This window comes from Myotis myotis, unplaced genomic scaffold (assembly GCF_014108235.1).
Source record: "Myotis myotis isolate mMyoMyo1 unplaced genomic scaffold, mMyoMyo1.p scaffold_m19_p_17, whole genome shotgun sequence".
Lineage (NCBI taxonomy): Eukaryota > Metazoa > Chordata > Mammalia > Chiroptera > Vespertilionidae > Myotis > Myotis myotis.
In genome coordinates, this window is record NW_023416321.1 from 15,695,319 (window position 1) to 15,713,703 (window position 18,385).

Sequence of the window (18,385 nt, forward strand, 5' to 3'; positions counted from 1 at the left end):
TTGGCGCTCCTTCCCGGTGCGACTTGGCTCAGTTACCTTGCGTCCCCAGTCTTTCATTTCCTGGTCCGTAAAATGGGGATCAAACCAGTCCCAGCACAGCAGTTATGAGGATTGAATGTGATCCCTCTTGGCACCCAGTAGGTGCTCCATGAATGCCAACTTCCTCCTCTCCGCGCTTTTCCCCAAAGACAGGCCACTCGCAGGGGGTGCGGGAGGTCGCAGGAGGCCGGGGGTAGGTGGCCACTTTGGGGTCCCCCTCCCTGAGTCTGGGACCCCTGGGAAGCTGAAGGGCGCTCCGGCCTGACGGGCCAGCAGTAGCAAGAAAGTCTTCCGTGGGCCCAGCCGTTTGCGCAGGCAGAGCCCTGCCGTCCCCTCGCCCTCCTCCCCGGGATCCCCACCCCGTCCCCCTCCGCAGCTCGCCGGCTCCGTTCCGGGCAGCGGCTCCTGGCACCTGCTCTGCGTGGCCGCCCAGGGGCGGGCTTGGGAGGCGCGGCGGCCGCCCTGGGACGCGCGGGCCGGACTCACCCGCGCGCACCCCTGGGAGCCGCGGATACGGGTCTCCCTCCCTGGGTGGCCGCGGGCGGCTGGATGCGGCCCCGCTCGGGCCGGGAGCGCCCTGCAGGTAGGCGGCCGGCGCGCCCCATCCCCGACCCGCGCGCTGGGGCTGAGCGCCACGGGGGCCGTGCGCGGGTGCAGTGTCCGAGGCTCTCAGAGCTGCGGCCAGCGGCCAGGACCTTGCCCCACCTGGAGTGGGGGGGGGGGGCGGGGAGGGGGGAGACTAGGACCCCAACTTAGCCAGGAACTGAGGTTGTGGGGCGGGGGGTCAATGAGAGTGATGGTGAAGAGGAAGGGAGGCTGGGACCCCGGGCAGAGCGGACGAGACCCCCACGCTAAGGAGGGCACCATTCTCCGGAGACAGGGCTCGACCTAAGGCCTTCTTTTCCTAGGGAGTTTAGAGAACCCAGAATCAACCCACCCTGATCAGCCCCTGGGACAGACTGCATGGCAGGGGAGGGAGGGGCGTCTATTGTCTCTGTGGGTGTAAAGAGCACACTGGGCTCGCACCTTCCTCCGTCTCAGCCGTTGGAGCTGCCCGCCCGCCCCTCCCCCTTAGCAGAATCCTCCTCTTGGGCAGTGGGCACAGGCCTGCCCTCCTGGCCTGCCTCCTACCGCAGCTCTCAAACAGCCCGGACCTCCCAGGCGCCTCCCTCTGGCTCCCGGGACTCATTCCCGGAGTCTGGGCCATCCTGGGCAGGGAGTGAGGTTTGGGGGAGCTACTGCTCAGCCCTATGGGGAGCTGGGCTGAGAGAGCAGGTGGTGGATGAGGCTGAGCTGTGCAGGGATCCTGGGCCCTGGTGTTTCTATAAGGAGCCCTGGGGCGTGTCCTGTACAGTCAGGTTTCCTAGGCCTTGCCTGGCAGCACTGAGGCCAATACTCCCTTCCTGACGCCCCCGCCTCTCACCACCCCCTTAGAGGCATCCACTCCGTGTTGCTCTGTGGACCCTGCAAGGAGAAATGCAAGTCGGTAGCAAGAAGGGTTTCCTTCCTGGGGGCGGCTTGAGGGTCCTTGGGAGGAGTCTCGCTGTCCAGGGGGGCCTGTGGGACACCCACCCAATAGGGGGTAAGGACAGAGCAGGCTGGAGGAGGGGACATTGTGGGGGACAGTGACCTCCTCCCTGAACCATCATTCTCCTTCACCTCCCGTGCCCTCCCCCTCTCCCTTCCTTGGAGCTGAGTGTTGACTTTCAGCACCTCTTAGCCAGCTCACGCCTGCAATCCCCTGCACCCAGCAGTCCCGGGGGAAGGTGACAGGCTTCCTCTGTCACCACTTTGGATGGGAAAACAGGCATGGCTGCCTTGGTTTGCCCGATGCAATCCCCACCTGGCCCCTGACATCTGGACCAGCTGTTGCCCAGTCCCCAGGACCCTCTGTTCAGGGATGTGTGGGCTGGGGGTTGACACAGCTGGCCCCACTCAAGCCATTCTACCCTCGAGGCGGGGGTCTCTGGCTCCTCTTCGGGGGGAGGGTTGGGTATGACTCTGGGTGACCCCAGCTCTCTGGGCGCACAGGGTGGCTGGGGGGGTGCCACTCTGTGGTGGCCACACACTGAAGTGGGTTGTCCCCCCTTCCTCACCCTAGGAAGGTGTCAGCCTTGGGAAGGGGGAGGTGGAGGGAAGAGACCAGAATGCTCAGTGGTGGCTCCCTGGGGGCACTGAGGGTGCAGCCAGACCCAGGAGGGCTCATACTTTACTAGGACAAGAACAGACAAAGCCTCCCTTCTTCCAGACACTTCTCTCTGCAGCTGGGTCAGTGGGGATGGGAGATGCCACACTCCTGCTCATGACCCGGTGAGTCATAGGATGGGAGAGAGCTGGCCCTACTCACCTGCCCCTCTTTTAGACTCTGAGCTCCCGTGTCCTCATTTGTAAAGCCTCCCGGGGTTGTTCTGAGGGTAAATGGAAATGATGTTTCTACTGTGCCTGGGAGGCAGTGAGCACTCACCACTGGGCAGTCCTTTCTCCAGACCCACCCCGCTGGCCTGCCCCCACCTCCTGTGAGGCAGCTGCTCTGGGTTGCCACTGGCACACCTCCTGCCTGCGAAGGACCTAAGAGATTAGCTCAGCCCAACCCCCTCTCTTTAAAGACGGAAGCCAGAGCTCTGAGGGGCAGGGACTGGCCCAAGGTTGGCCGGCCAGCCAGGCTCCCTTCTCAAAGGCAGGTCCTGGGACCTGGCTGGAGGAGGCGGGAGGGTAAACGTTGGCAGGGCAGCCATGGGGGAAAATACCAGAATGTAATTGGGCTCATTAAAGGTTTGGTGAGGGAGCCCTTCATGCCTGGCCAAAGGCTGGGGACAAGCGGAGAACCTTCCTCTTCTGTTAACCCTTTGGCAAAAGTAGTTTTTTTCTTGAGGAACCCCTTCCCCCAGGCCGCAGCTGGAAAAACCTCTGGCCTTGCATTTTATGACCTCCGAATTTCTTCCTGTCCAACCCTCTTTGGATCGGCTGACAAAGAATTCCACCTTACTGCAGGGCCCGAGGGCCCCACTGAAACCAGCCGGAAGTCCATGGTCACTTTGCAAGATGGGGCTCTCGGTAGTGCTCCCGCCAACCCTAATCCCTGCAGCTCCATACAAATGGACACACAGACAGGCAGGCAGACAGCAACCCTGGCCTCCATCAGCTCTTCAAGTGCGTGACTCCCTCCCTGCTTCAGCCCCGCCCATCTCTCAGGGAAGGTGAGAACACAGGGACTTACCCGCCCCCACTCCTGTGGAGATCACAGCGAGACAGACAGCTGGACACACCCATGCTCTTTTTCTCCACTTTCACCTGTTTTTTTCTTGAGTTAAGTTCAGTTCTCCCCCTTTCTTCCCACCCCTTCCTCCCAGCCTCTCTGGCTCTGGCTCCAACTCCTCCGGACCAGGATGTGGCATCTCCCTGCCTGGCACCCCGGCCTGCTAGGGGCTGGGCAGCCACAAGCCTCCCCGGGAGCCCTGAGTCAGACAAGTTCAAGTTCAGGTCCGGCCATAAAACCTCTCAGAGCCTGTTCTCTAATCTATGACGTGGGGTAATAGGTTAATAATAGTGCCCACCTCATGGGGTTGTTGTGAAGTTTGAGAGAGATCCTGTGTGTAAAGCACCTGGCACGCAGGAAGCTCTCAGTAAAGTGGCTGTCACCATGAAGAAGAGGTGGCCTGGCAGCTCGGTGGGAGAGAGGGGGTGGGGAAGTCTCTAGAAGATTCTCAGCTCTTGCCCTGCCATGTACTTTGAAGACAGCCCACTCTCCTGCCCTGGGACTCCATTTCCTCTTCTGTTAAAGACAGCATGTGGGCCAGGGCCTGTCCAAGTGTGGGTCCCGCTAGGGTGAGTCATGCTGGTTCTGAACAGGGGCCAGGGCAGGGAGTGCTGACCTGCTGGTGCTGGTGACAGGGGTTCGATAGATGTTTATGTGCCCTAAAAATTGCCCACCCCTCCGCGTTTTCCGGGTGGGAGCCCTAGCTCGGCTGGAGCGGTGTAACTCCTGCGGGGACAGCTGGGAAGGCCTGGGAAGGCAGGGCAGGCTGTGGCAGGCCCAGCAGCCTGGCCGTGGGGGATACCATTAGCCCCGGCATCCAGGAGGGCCCTGTGAGCCCAGAGGCCGTATATCACGGAGCTTTAATCAGCCTCTTGGCAGATACTTGTCTGCTCTCTTGAGCCATGTCCTCGGCCTGCCTGTCATAAATTGCATCGAGATTTCAAACCCTCCCTGTCCCCTTTCTGGCAGGGGGCAGGCAGCTTCCTTGGCATGGCCGGAAAAATCTCATTACCCTGACACCTCTTACCCCTGGCCAGTTGGACATCCCCCCCCCCCACCTCCAACATTTGCACCTGGTAGTTTCTTCCTGCCCTTTCTTCCTGCTGGGAGGGTGGGGGAACACTTGTAAAGGAAGGAGATAGCTATGGTGACCTCCAGCTAGAGGTGAGAGCGCACAGAATGTTGGCAGAGGTTCAGTGCAGTCTTGGAGATGGGGGTGGGGTTCTCACAAGGTGATGGGAGTAACTTTCCAGTGTGGCAGAGCTGTGCCCTGGACTCCAGACATACTGCTCAGGCGCTGGGCCTGCCTGGGAGTGGGATCCTCCCTGCCTGGAGGGGTACTCGAGTCCCACTCCTTATCTTTCCGCCTGATGCTCACTGCGCCACCTGGAGGCTCTCTCTGGTGCTGCATTCCAGCCACACCACCATGCAGAGGGGAGAGGGCCCTCAAATCACCTATGATCACACCAAAGTCAAATCCACGTGTTTTCTAGGGCTGCTGTAACAAAGTGCTACAACCCGGGAGGTCTAAACAACAGACGTTTGTTGTCTCATAGTCCTGGCGTGGAGAAGGTCAAGATCAAAGCGTCATGGAGGTTAATGCCTTCTGAGGGCAGGGAGGAAGTCTGTTCCATGCCTCTCCCCTAGCTTCTGTGGTTTGCTGGCAAAGTGTGGCATTCCTTGGTCTGTAGAAGCATCACTCTGATCTCTGCCTTCATCTTCACGTGGCATTCTCTCTGTGTGAATGATTGTGTCCGAATCCCCCCGTTATAAGAACACTAGTCATATTGGATTAGGGGGCCACCCTGCTCCAGTATTGCCTCATCTTAACCTAATAATATCTGCAATGACCCCATTTCCAGACAAGGTTGTATTTCATATCCTGAAGTGCTGGGATTTCGACATATGAATTTGAGGGGGCACCATTTAACCCATAACACGTGGTGCGTCTCAGATGTTCAGCGACAGTCTCATTCCATGAAATGGGCACAGCGACACTCACATTGTGACACAGCTACACGGTGACAGACACACAGATTGAGCAACTCAGATCCACCTGAACAAAACCATGGGGTGACAGGGGTAACAGAGACATTCGCAGTGACCCAGGTAGGCCATGACAGACACACGCGGTGACGGACCGGTGACGCCACTGACAAGCTGCAAAGCACAGCCGCGCTGGGATTAATAATAGCTGACTTTTATAGGACACGGAGGAATGTTTTATGTAGTTCAGTTCAGCTAATCCTCGCATTATGCTTGTGACTTAAGAACGGTTAGTCATCATCCCATTTTACAGACATACAGATGTGGGGAGTGAGGCTCAGGTCATACAGCCTGTAAGTGACAGAGCTGAGGTTTGAACCCAGGTGCGAGTCAATATAGAGCTCATTGAAGGCGTTGGTGGTATAGTGGTGAGCATAGCTGCCTTCCACAATATAGAGCTCATACTATTTTTTTGTTGTTGTTGTTAATCCTCACCAAAGGATATTTTTCCATTGATTTTTAGAGAGAGTAAAAGGGAATAGAGTGGAGGATATATATATATATATATATATATATATATATACACACACACACACACATATACAGAGAGAGAGAGAGAGAGAGAGAGAGATATGTGGGAGAAACACATCAATTGGTTGCCTCCCCCACACACCCTGACCGGGGCTGGGGATTGAACCTGCAACCCAGATACATGCGACCCTTGGGTGCGTGGGCTGACGCTCTAACCACTGCTCACCGGCCAGAGCTAGAACTCATACTCTTAATCGCTGTGCCCCTCTGTTCCATTCACACATGGTCCCCACCCATGTAATGACAGATATGTTATGTGGGAGCACTGCCCACAAAATTGATGAGCAAGTTTCTGAGAGCAGGGGGTGGGTCCAGGGACTCCCAGTTCTTGGCTGTGGACTTGAGAAATTCATTTTCTTTGTTCAGTTGTGGGCTCCCCCATTGGATGTGTGGCCTTATGAGAATATTAGGGCATCAGTTGACTTCACTTGGTCTAATTTTCAAAATGAGCATGAGCCTGAGGAAAAGGAAATGCTCTTTAGGGGACGTACTCTTCTGCTTGGGCTGCTACAATGAGTTACCACTGACCGGGTGGCTTAAACACCAGACATGTATTTTCTCGCAACGCTGGAGGCTAGAAATGTGAGATCCAGGTGTCAGCAGGCTTGGTTTCCTCTGAGGCCTCTCTCCTTGGCTTGTAGATGGCTACCTTCTCCCTGTGTCTTCATCCGGCCTTCCCTCTGTAACTGCGTCTAAATTTCCTCTTCTGATAAGGACACATCACATTGAATCAGGGCCCACCCTAGTGGCCTCATCTTAACTTAATTACCTCTTTAAAGACCCTCTCTCTAAACACAATCACATTCTGAGGTACTGGGAGTTAGGACTCCAACATGAATTTTTGGTGGACACACCTCAGCCCATAAGAGAGGCTCCGTTATGCCACATCCTCTGAGCCTTGGGGATCCCCCAATCAGAGAGAGGGACACGGTCCCTGACCTCAGGGATTCTCTGTCCTGGTGAGGGGGACATAGGCCCTGCCCTCAGGAAGTCCCCAGTCTAAAGCAGAGGCAGGAAGCATGCACACAGATTCAGGAGGGAAGTGAACGTTGACACAGTTCAGCCCAAGAAAGGTCCTTGAGCAGCCCCAGAAGAGGGCCCTTAGAGGCAGAGGAGGCAGGTGGGAAAGCTTCAGAGACATGAGTTGGAAAGGAAAGACTGTCTGGAAGGTGAGGGGCCTGAAGGGATGATGTGCCAGTTCTGTGGGAACCAGGGTGTGCGTGTGTGTGTGTGTGTGTGTGTGTGTGTGTGTGTGTGTTGTGTCTGTGTAGGGCCAAGGTCTCTACTACCAACACCAACTGTTGCCGCAGGCTGGATGGCCAAGACAGCAGGGACCATCTGGAGCCACGTGGGTCGGGGTGCCGATGGCTTCACACGCTGCCACCGTTTGTGAATGTCAGCGGGTTGGGCCCTGGACACAGGGAGGTTGGGTTTCTGCAATCACCACCCTGGCCAGCGACTGCTGCGACTCCAGCAAGCGCCACATGCCTGCCTGTCACAGGATTGTCAGCGCCTGCCCCGGCGCTGAGAGCGGAGTGCTGGCTTCCCCAAACCGGACTCCACCAAGCTCACCGCCGCCGGGCCCTGCGTGCCCACCTGCTCTCCAAGACCCCAGCTTCCCTCTCAGCCTTGCTCTGTGGCCGCGCCCCCCGGCGCAGGCCGCCCCCTGTGTACACCTTTCTGACTCTCTTCCAGATATGCCTGCCTTTAATGAATGCTGCTTTGTTTGAAATAGGCCCCATTGTGCTCCCTTTGCCTTGCTCAGGTTGGGGCTCTCCAAACGCTGGGGACTTTCAGCTGGGATGAAAGGCGCAGTTATCTCTGGATCTGGAACCCGTCTTGCTCCTGCTATGTACTCACAACACTCAGCCTTTGTTTTACAGTATTTGTCTCCCTCTCTATCTGTTCAGGAATGAAGCGGCCACTGAGCCCCTCTCCCCCTGCTGAGAAGGAGCCTCCCATATCTGGAGCTGCGGAGTGCCCCCCTCAGCCCCCAGAACTGCCTAAGCCCAAGCGTGAGAGGAAGCGGCCGTCGTACACGCTCTGTGACGTCTGCAACATCCAGCTGAACTCGGCGGCCCAGGCCCAGGTGCACTGTGAGGGGCGGGCCCACCAGAGGCGGCTGCGGCAGCTCAGCCTGGGAAAGGCCCCCGCAGGGCCAGGTCAGTGCAGGGGGGCACTGTGCCTACAGATTGGGCTCTGGGCCCCTCTGAGGGCTGGGTCTGTGGCTTCTCTCTGTGGGGTCTTTGGGTCTGGGGTGCCTTCAATGGGTTTTAGCATCTGAAGTCCCCCAGATGCTGTCAATTTTTGTTTTGTTTTTTTTTTTGCATCTGGACAACACTCTTGGATCTGAGGGTCTTTAGGCTGAAGCCTCCTCTGAGGTTTTACTGGTCTGGGGGGGCCTCCCTGTGGGGTCTTTTGGGATCAGGACCCCAGGCTGGAGTCCCCTGGCAGGGACAGACTTTTGGACAAAGGCCTCACCTGCAGGGTATCCCGGGATGCTTCTCTGGTCTCTGAAGGGCAGGGTTAGCAAGGTGCATGACACTCCAGCTGAGGGATGAACTAGGGAAGCCCCTCTTCCTTTGGCCACTGGACTCCTGGCCAGGATTTCTGCTTCTCCCCGGCTGGGATGACTTTGCAGAGGTTTGGCTGCAAGCACGAAGGGGCAGCTGGCTGATTTCTGGGGAAAACGGGTGAATGAATTTGTGAGGGTGATTCCGGCTGACAGGCACAGAGTGGCCATGGGGGAAATAAGGAGAGGCAGGCCCAGTGTGGGGAGGTGGGAAGGGTGGGAACGTCTGCCTGCTTCCTGGGGACGGCCGCTGGGAACTTCGCTTGCAGCCCAGGTCGGGAGCTTTGCCAGAGGGCTACCCTCTGAACTCTCAGCAGGTTGCCTGCTCTTTGGGTGAATACTTGGGCACCCACTGTGTTCTCTGTACGAGCGCCTGGGGCCTGGAGACCAATACGTTCCAGTCTCTCTCCTCAAACCCCCTCCCCCTTCCGGCCAAGACTGAATCTGTCTTTGGGCTGAGACAGACACCAAACGAGCAGATAAATATTGTGGGTGCTTCGTGGGACATAGCCCCAGGGATATGACGGGGAAAGGTCAGGTATCCCTGGGGGCACCAGGAAAGGCCTCCTGAAGGAAGGGGGGCGTGCTGAGCTTGGAACAGGGAGAAGGGGAGAAGGGACATTGGAGGCAGAGGTCACTGCATTAGCAAAGCAGGGAATGCTCTGATGGCTGGTGCCAGCTCCTCCACCTGAGCCCTTGGGGACACCAAGGGTGTGAATCTGAGTAAGAGTGTATCTGATTGTATGATGTTTCTAGAGTGTGTGTGTGTGTGTGTGTGTGTGTGAGTCCAAAAGGCACTCATTAATTCATCAAGTACTTACAGACAACCCCCTAGGTCCATGCCATTGCTTGGAGGATTCGTATTCCCCACCCCCCCCACCCCAGCTTTATTGAGATATTATTGACATATAATGTGTAAGTTTAAGGTGTACAATGTGGTGATTAGATACACATATATATTATAAGATATTTACCACAGTAAGTTAGTGAACACCTCCGTCCCCTCAGGTAACTATGATTTTGCACGTGTGTGCTGTTAACAGTTAAGATCTACTCTCTTCGCGCCTTTCAATCACATAATGCAGTATGGTTAATGCAGTCGCCATGCTGGGCCTTACATCGCAGACCACAGACCTTATTTATCTTATAGCTGGAAGTTTGTACCCTCTGGCCAACGTCTCCAACTCCCCAGCCCCTGGCACCTGCCTTTCTACTCTACTTCTATGAGTTTGACTTTTTTAGGTTCTGCAAATAAGTGAGAACATACAGTATTTATTTAGGGATCCACATTTTTTTTTATTGATTTTTTTACAGAGAGGAAGGGAGAGAGATAGAGAGTTAGAAACATCGATGAGAGAGAAACATCGATCAGCCGCCTCCTGCACACCTCCCACTGGGGATGTGCCCGCAACCAATGTACATGCCCTTGACCAGAATCGAACCTGGGACCCTTCAGTCCGCAGGCTGATGCTCTATCCACTGAGCCAAACCGGTTACGGCGGGATCCACATTTTTAAAAGGCAGCATACCCTCCTGTTAGGACAGTGCTGTCTAGACAACCGCAGGTGCAGACGAGTTTGTCCAAGATAACAACAGGCTTCCAAGGGGTGGGTACCAGCGTCCGGGGAAGCTTCAGGGGAGTGACCTTGATGTTGGATCTTGGAGACAGAAAGGGAACCCAAAGCAGGGAGACAGACAGAGCAAATGCCCCGAGGCCTGAGGCCCTGGCCTTCCAGGAGCAGAGGCCATGCTGGGCACGCGGTGGGCATGGACATGGCGGGCATGGCTGGAGGTGAGCAGGAGCTGCCTTAGAGGTCCTCCCAGGCAGGCTGGACATTTGGCCTTTGAACTAAAGGTGATGGGTGTCGCCGAAGGGTGTTGAGCAGGAGTGATTAGTATTTTTAGAGATCTCTGGCGAAGGGGAAGGGGAAGACTTGGGGTGCCGGAGAAAGAAGGGAGTGGGATGGAGGAAACAGATTCTGGGGCCTTTTCTGTAGCAGAACCATTAGGACTTGGTGACTGATGAGATGTGGGGGTCACGGGGGAGGGAGGTCCAAGGACGACTCTAGCTTAGGTAATGCTGTGATAGATAGTCCCATTATCAGAAAGGGGGATGCTGAGAGGGAAGCAGGTCTGGGGGACAGTGTTGGATGGGGAGGGCTCAAGAACACTATCCTAAATCTACACAAGAATTTTATTCACAGAGGCTATCCTAACAGAGTAATCCTTCACTTTGCTCTATTCAACTGTCTTAAAATTCCCTGTTGTAAACCACTACATTGTTTGATTAAGACAATGTTAAAATTTAAAAGAAAAAGAACATTGTCCTGTCCTGCTCCCCTCTAACACAGCCTCTTCAGGCCCTTCTTCTGGGCAGTGGAGCCTAAGCTATAAGCCCTCCCTTTTCCCTGCCCTCAGGTGGGGTGTGAGGATAAAAGACCACAGTGCCAGCCAGTGTGGCTCAGGAGTTGAGCATCGACCTATGAACCAGGAGATCACGGTTGGATTCCTGGTCAGGTCACATGCCCGGGTTGCGGGCTCGATCCCCAGTGCAGGGTGTGCAGGAGGCAGCCGATCAATGATTCTCATCACTGATGTTTCTCTCTCTCTCTGAAATCAATAAAAATATATTTAAAAAGAAAAAAGACCACAGCACCAGATACCCATGGTCAGAATCAGGCTGCTCAGAAGGACAGGGACCCCCTTCACTTGGCTTCCCTTTTCCCATTGTTCTTATTGCTTGAGTTCTGGGTAGGTTTGTGTGTTGGGGGGCGGGGAGGGAGGGGAGGGACCAGGAGACATGATGCCTCGTATTCTTCTCCAGATTATTAAATGGGACCTGATAAGCCATTGTCCCCCCACCCATCCCCCCATCATCGCCTAGCCCTCCAGCGCCGTGTGGCCCTGTGCTGGCCCCCAGCATTGCCCACTGAGTAGTGCTCAGTGCCTGCGCTCTGGGCATTCACAGGCTGGAGCCTTCACACTAAGAGAGAGAGCGGCATTGTGGGAGCACGGGGGAGTGACATAGGGCAGGCATGAAGGGTCCTCCGAATTCTGGGAGCCCTGGAAGTCTGGGGCTCCATTGACCTGGTTACCTCGGAGCCTGCTCTGGGTCATGACCCCCCAGCATCCACTCCCACCCTCATCCCATGGATTTCTCCTGTCTCCTTGACTCTCTGAGAGTGGGGGTGGCGTGGGGGGGGGTGCTAGCTACTGCCCCTGAGGTTGGGGGTGAGGGGAAGTGCATAGGGACCTCAGGACTGGGCCAGAGCCCAGAGCCCATAGGTGTGGCCAATGGGGCAGCCTGGGAAGTGGAGAGAGCCACACCTACTTTCACGGAGGCTTGAGGGGCCTTAATGCACTGCTCTGTTCCTAGGCAGTCCTTGTTCCCTGGGAGGGTGAGAAAGGTGTGGGAGTGGGACCTCCCGGCATGCTCCCTGGAGCCGTCACTCTGATTAGGGGACTGTGGGGCTGGCGGCTTGCAGAGTGACAGGCCGTCACAGGCAGTGAGGCGGGACTCTCTCCTGCTCATGTCCTTGAGGCTGTCCATGGGAGGGAGATATTGGGGTGGGGGGCGGGGAGACCTCTTCCCTCTCTGAGCTTCCTCAATGCCTGGGTCAGAGGCCTCCTCACTCATCCACACCCAGCTCCCAGCTCAGAGTGAGCCTGCCACACCTGGGAGAGGGCACGGGATGAGGAAACAGCAAGTACCCACATTTCCCCATCCGCCTCCTCCAGGAACTTCCCCAACTTTCCCAGCCCACCCTCCGCCCTCTCTGTCTCCCACACAGCAGGCCCGTTGATTCTTCAGGAATGTGTCTGTAGCCATCTTTCAACAGGGCAGGTGTGGGTACAAGGACCCCTGCCCCAGTAAGGCTGAACTCAATGACCCTATTGCCTCTCTCTCTCCCTCTCTCTCTCTCTCTCTCTCTCTCTCTCTCTCTCTCTCTCTCTCACACACACACACACACACACACACACACACACACACACTTTCAGATGGTTCTTGAACATCTGCAGGGAAAAGGTTTGCTGGCTCAACCCTCCTAGTTCCAACCTCTCGTACGGATGTTGGGCCAGCACAGGGCATGGGAGACACCCGGGCAAGCAGCTGTGACCTACCTCCTGCGCCAAGTGCAGCCTCTGCTTTGGAGCTGAACTGTTTACCAAGCACTTCCACACCCAACATGGCATGCCCCCCTCGCCCAGGCCCCGGGGAAAGATGATGACACTCAGTCCTCACGTCAGAAATTGGGATCCAGGAGCTCAGAGAGTTTCAGCAGCACACCCCTGGGTCACACAGCTGGGTCCCCATCCCAGGGTTTCCGACTCTGAACCCGATCTCACACACCCACTGCACTTGCTGCAGGGGCTGAGCCTTAATGTTTCAGGAAAGGGGAGGAGCGATGGCCCAGAGAAGGCAGGTCAGCTCCCAGGAGACGATTCCTCACTGCTCAGGCCCCCTGGCCTCTCCTCTTGCTAAGTGCCTTGGTGTCCTCACCTGAAAAGTGGGGAGATGCCAGCCATTTCCCACTCTGTCTAGGCTGGCTAGGGAGAGAGAGGGGACCCTTCCAAAGCCAATTGGTCCCCCCCACCCATCTCTTGGCAGGACTGACCCAGCCATCCAATTCAGGGCCCCCACCCTTGTCCCCCATCACCCGTTGCAACATGACACCGAGGGGAGAGAAGGGGGTTTGGGAAATGATTTAAGCTCTAGCTTACCGAAATGGCCAGGCGGGAGTGCAGGGTAGACACGAAGGGGGCAGGAAAGCAGAGATGGAGTCAAAACTATAGTGGATTTCAGGGCAAAGTTGGCTGCACCAGACATCCCTTGCCTTTGGGGGCGGAAGGGGTCAGAGGGGCCGGTGGAGGCTGTCCCTTGCCCTGCGCTCAGACCGCCCCAAGCTCCTGTTCTCATCAGTCCTTCCATCTCCTTTCTGAGCCTTAGACTGCAGAAGCCTCTGGCTGCATTCTGAGCCCCAGAGATCAAAGACCTTGAGCTGGGTCATGCCTGAGTCACTGGCTTGATGAGCGCCTCACCCCCCACTCCCTGCAGATAGATTAATTTCAGTCCCATCAGGAGGCCCCGGAAGCCCTCCAGCCTGTCCCTCCACCTCTTCAGTCCCTCCCTGCCACCCATCCTGAGGCCTTTAGAGCCACTGTGCTCCCCCAAGGCCACTGAGTTCTTGCAGTCTAACCATCGCCTCCTGCTGCTGTTCTTACGTGGCAGGTGATGGAAGCGCCCCGCTCTCCCTGGATGGCCATCACATCCCCCTCTGCCAAGTGTGAACCTGACCATCAGCACCTCCCCCAGGACCTCCAGGAAAGGCAAAGCCATCTGGGTGGAGAATCAGGGGCTTAGCACAGATCCCTGCCCCGGCAGGAGACAAAGGTCCCGTCTGTGTCTCTAGGTGGGTTAATTAGCTCTGGGCTTGAGTTTCGTTTTTTTCTCCCCACACCAGCAGGTCCTTCCCCCAGAGCCTCTTCCTAACAAACCTGTTTTCAGGAGCTGCTGCTGCCAACCCCTCCCCAGACCTTCCTTGCAGCTCAGGCACTGGCTGCTCCAGAGATTACAGGTTATTGTCTGGTGGAGACAGGATGCTGAGGGGGTGGGGGGCTAGCCCTGGGACCCAGGCTTGGAATGCAAGACGGGATCCAGCTGTGGGTTGGCTGTCTCCTCTCCCACACCCACCCACCCCCCTCCCAGCCAGCCTCCAGGCGCTCAGGTGAATAGAGACACAGTCTATTTTCCTGAAGAGGAGGGAAGAAAGGGGCACATGGGGAGAGAAAAGACTGGGGGTGGCGTGGAGAGGGAAGAGTGAGGGCAGGGGAGAGGTGTCAGAAGTTCTAGCTGACCCGATGACCACCACCACCCCCTCCTGGCATTGCCCAGGGAGCAGGTCCCACAGTCCAGGTCCTGGACTGAGAGGGGCAAGCTCCCTTCCCCCACCGCCACAGCCAACACTGGGACGAAGTGGTAGTACCTCTCTTAGCCTCAGTTTCCCCTTCAGCAAAGGAGTAAATTTAAGGGGATGGTGGGCTCACTGGACAGGAGAAGTGGGCTCCTGAAGCAGCAAGCCCTGAGGCAGGGCTTCAAAGTTTAGCAGCAAGAGCTTTGTGGGAGGCAGAGAGGGGCCACAGCACCTCCTTGCCTGGAGGTGTCTGCGGGCAGGGTCAGCTATTTGCTGCAGAGGCTCTAGGCCCGTGCTATCCGGGATGCGGGGAGTGGATACTCCCTGACACTCACCCCTGTTCATAGTCTCCGCATTTGGCCCCTCCCCTACCCTAAGGGAAGGAAGTGCCCGGTTCTTTCCACCCCTGGTTGGGATGGAGGAAACCAGGGACTAGGCAGCTTGATCCTGGCAAGGGGGAGCAGGGCCTGGTAACCACGGCTCTCCAGGCAGGAGCAGCAGTCCCTCCCTCATGCCCTCCCCTCCTGTCCCTCGCATCCCCCACCCCCTTCCCTCTGTCACTCTCTGGCTGGGTTTCATTTGCTCCTCACTCTGCGCTCAGCGCTCAGCGGTGCCTCCGAAGCAGAGAATGCTCTTGGGTGAGTACGGAGGGCACAGGAGCCGGGTGCAGAGGGGGCCTGGAGACCAGGACAGGCCCCTTCCCTCTCCCAGCCCTATCCTTTTCCTGTGTTTGTTGGCTTCCAAAAGTTGTCTATTAAGTCTCCCATAGCCAGTTGACTCTTGGTACATTTTCCTAGATCCAGGGCTGGGCAAGGGAGCCCCCACTCTGGCTGGGAACAAAGGTGGGGGCAGGAGTGACAGGAAGCGTTGGGGAGCCACAGGCCACCCTGCAGGAGTGAAGTTGCCACAGTTGGGGCAGACATGTGCCCAGGAGCCTGCATCAAACCTTCCTTGTATCAAATCACACCTTCAACTGCCTGGAGCCTCCAAGCAGTGTTATGGGAGGGGGTTGTTACTGCAGCAGAGAAAGACAGACAGAGGGACACAGAGGGAGGCGGGCAGAAATCTAGGGTGCTCCTACCTGAGGTCCAGCCACTGCGCTGGGGTCAACACCAATGGCCCCCTTTCTCCCTGGTCTTCTGGCTCACCTCTCCACACTGGGGTTGTCTGGCCCTCTTTGGGGGAGACAGCCATCACCTTTTAAGGGGGGCTTTGGGGAACCCCTTCCACGGGCTGGAGGCTGGGACAGAGTCCCTCTTGTGACTGGGCTTGGGGTCTTCCTCCAGCACGGGAAGGAGGGAGTCTGGAACATCACAACCTCCTGAATGCTGGCTCACCCCGAAGTGGATTGGGGGCCCTGGAGAATGTGGGGAGGACTTGGTGGGAGTAGGCAAGCAGGGCGTCTTGGTTCAACCTTCCATTCCCTGCCTGGACTCTCTCTCCCTCCTGGACTCCCTCTTTTTTTCGCAGAGTTTTGGTTTTATCTGTGATAGAAACAGCAGCTTGACTATTTGAGGTGTGTGTGTGCATGCCTGGGGTGGGGCGAGCCCTACCATCTGCCCCATGACCTGTGGGAGAAAGAGACCCTGGGTTTGGCTACAGGAGCTCGTGTGTATGTCAGATGCATCTCATTTTGTAAGCGGGGTGTGTGCACACACCTACCTCTGGGTGAACGTGTCTGTATCTGGGCCTTTGTGCATATGCGTCTCTGTGCCTGTGTGTGTGCTGCGTGCCTGTTGTTTTGAATCGTCTGTATATGCCTTTCTAGGGTCTGTCCCTTGCGTGTCTGTTCCTCTGGGTATATGTGATCTGAGCGCATCTTTATTGATCTTGCCTGTCTGTGTGTACGTGCACGCTCACGCGTGGCCTCTGGCCAGCATGGGCATCTGTCTCTGCGTGGGTACCACCTCCGTATGTGAATGCATCCGTGTGCGCAGACAGTGTCATCCTGGGGAGATGCGTGTGCCTGTAGCCATCTGCGTGTGGGCCTGTGGACCTCATGCGGTATGTCCCCGTGCTCTTGTGTGTCTTTCCCGGTGATGGCAAAACAGCAGAATGTGGTTCCCCTGGAGCCTCTCCCTTGGGTGGCAGCCAGGGTGACGTTATTTCATGAGCCCTCCGCTCTTCTTTCCCGCCCCAGCCTCAGCTGGACCCTGGGGGTGAGCTGTTCTCTGCCACACCGTCTGAGTTGTTCATGTTTGACCAGAGGAAAAACCTACCCTCTTGAGCAGCCAGCCAGCGAGTGGGTCGCAGATATGACCCCTGGAGGGATGCTCTGAGACACACAGCCAAGCGGCTGTTCTGCTGCCAAATGCCATCAGAGAAGACCCTCCACACCTGACCCTTTTGTGGGTGCAGAATTTTAGACCTGGCAGGCTGGGCGGTGCCATCCTGGGGCAGGTGTGGGGACTGGGGTGTCTCCCTTCATTAGTGTACCCACAAGCCAAGCAGTCAACGTGTGTGCGTGTGCCATGACTCATGCCTCATCGCAGCGGCCCTGGAGGCCAGGGTTCACAGTGAATGTCACAGGCAGACGTGGGTGGCACAGGGCAGCGCTGTGTGAGGGGTCCTGGGGCAAGTTCCCAACAGCCCCCAGAGAGGCCCTGATTTCAAATCTACCTGTGCCCTAGGCCTTGTGTGGGGGAGTAGTGGACCCAACTGTTAGGGGCTGAAAGGCATTTCAGGGTGACGTTGTACTGAGGGGAGACTGAGTCACCAAGTGCCCTGGCACCCCTTCTTCAAATGACCTCCATACCCAGCAACTCATTTGGTCCTCAGACCCATCCTGCCCTGCCCTTTCCTCCTTGCCTGGCTGCAATTCCCACTTCATGGATGAGGAAACTGAGGCCGTTGGCTAAGTGTCCAGCCCAAGACCACTTCACTGTCAGCAGAGCTCCACTGCAGGCCTCCAGACTCCAAGTCTGGGAGGGCTGGGGTGCCACACGCCCACATTCCTCCTGCAGGGACCCACAACCTCTCTTCCCCGCTCCAGGGAACCCCCACAGGGGTGGGCCTCTGTGCATCTGAGAGTTCCAGGAAGAGATCACTCCTTCCTCTACTGACACACCATGTCTGTCACCCCCATTACAAATCACTACAAATAACTCATTAGTGAAGGCATTCAGCTCCCAGCTCAAAGGCCTCCTGAGGTTCCCACCTGGCCGGAAGATCAGAACCCCCAGGGTTCACTGCAGGGCCTTCCAGCAGCAGGCACTGCCCCCCAGCCCCACCCATCCCACCCCCCATACCACCTCTCCACGTCGACCTTTGTGAACTGCACTGCACCTTTCACTTCCGGCGCTCTGCCAGTCCCACTGCCTGGAATGCCCTTCCCTGCTACATTTCCCGGACCCTGCTGTGAAAACCAAACGGACTGACTCTCGGGAAAATCGTGGGCTTCCTGCCTGCTCCTCCGTGATCCCGAAGCATCTGCTCATAACTCTCGGAGCACTTGCCAGACTGTAGCCTCCATGCAGGGCGCCACCTGGTTTGGCTCTCCATCCGTGGGCTCTCACCTGGGAGCTCCGCCAGGAATCTACAGGTGCCTGTGAGGAGTGAGCGACTCCCGGGCCTCCCGCCCCGAGCATCCTTCCTGTGGTTTAACCTCAGTAGCTCCGGCTGCAGCGGCCGCAGCTGGGATGGATGAGGGTGACCCAGGGACACGTGCGTCCAGGAGACCGAGCGCGGGGCAGGTGGGCGCGGCCAGATGAGCCCGGGGTTGGGGGGCGGGGGTCGCTACCACGCAGCTTGCGCCCCCGGCCCTGCGCTGGCTGCTGGCGCCTCTTCGCCGTGGTTACCGCTAGTGGCTGCTGTCGCTTGGTGCAGCCCAGGGAGACCGCGGCCAGAGCGTCCACCGGCAAGATGGTGGCTCCCGCGGCTCCGTGAGTGTGTGCGGGCGGGGTGTGGGCGGGGGCCAGCGGGCAGGGCGGCTCCTCCCGAGCTGCCCGGCAGGGGGCGGGCAACAAGGGCCCCGGCCAGTGGGGGGATCGGTGCCTCGGATGGGTGCCTCAGATGACCCATCCGAGGGCT

At 57.3% G+C, this 18,385-nt stretch overlaps 1 protein-coding gene across 4 annotated transcripts in view; it reads left to right on the forward strand.

The window, feature by feature from the left end:
* The window catches only part of ZNF385C (zinc finger protein 385C), a 53,457-nt gene that overhangs the window by 16,974 nt on the left and 18,098 nt on the right, over positions 1-18,385 (forward strand). For 3 of the 4 annotated variants that reach the window (XM_036339784.1, XM_036339786.1, XM_036339785.1), the window contains exons 1-2: positions 517-622; positions 7,783-8,034. In XM_036339784.1, the coding sequence (XP_036195677.1) occupies positions 589-622; positions 7,783-8,034 (286 nt within the window). In that variant the 5' untranslated portion in view covers positions 517-588. Of the gene's footprint in view, positions 1-516; positions 623-7,782; positions 8,035-18,385 lie in introns of those variants that run through there. The other variant, XM_036339787.1, reaches the window with a different exon arrangement.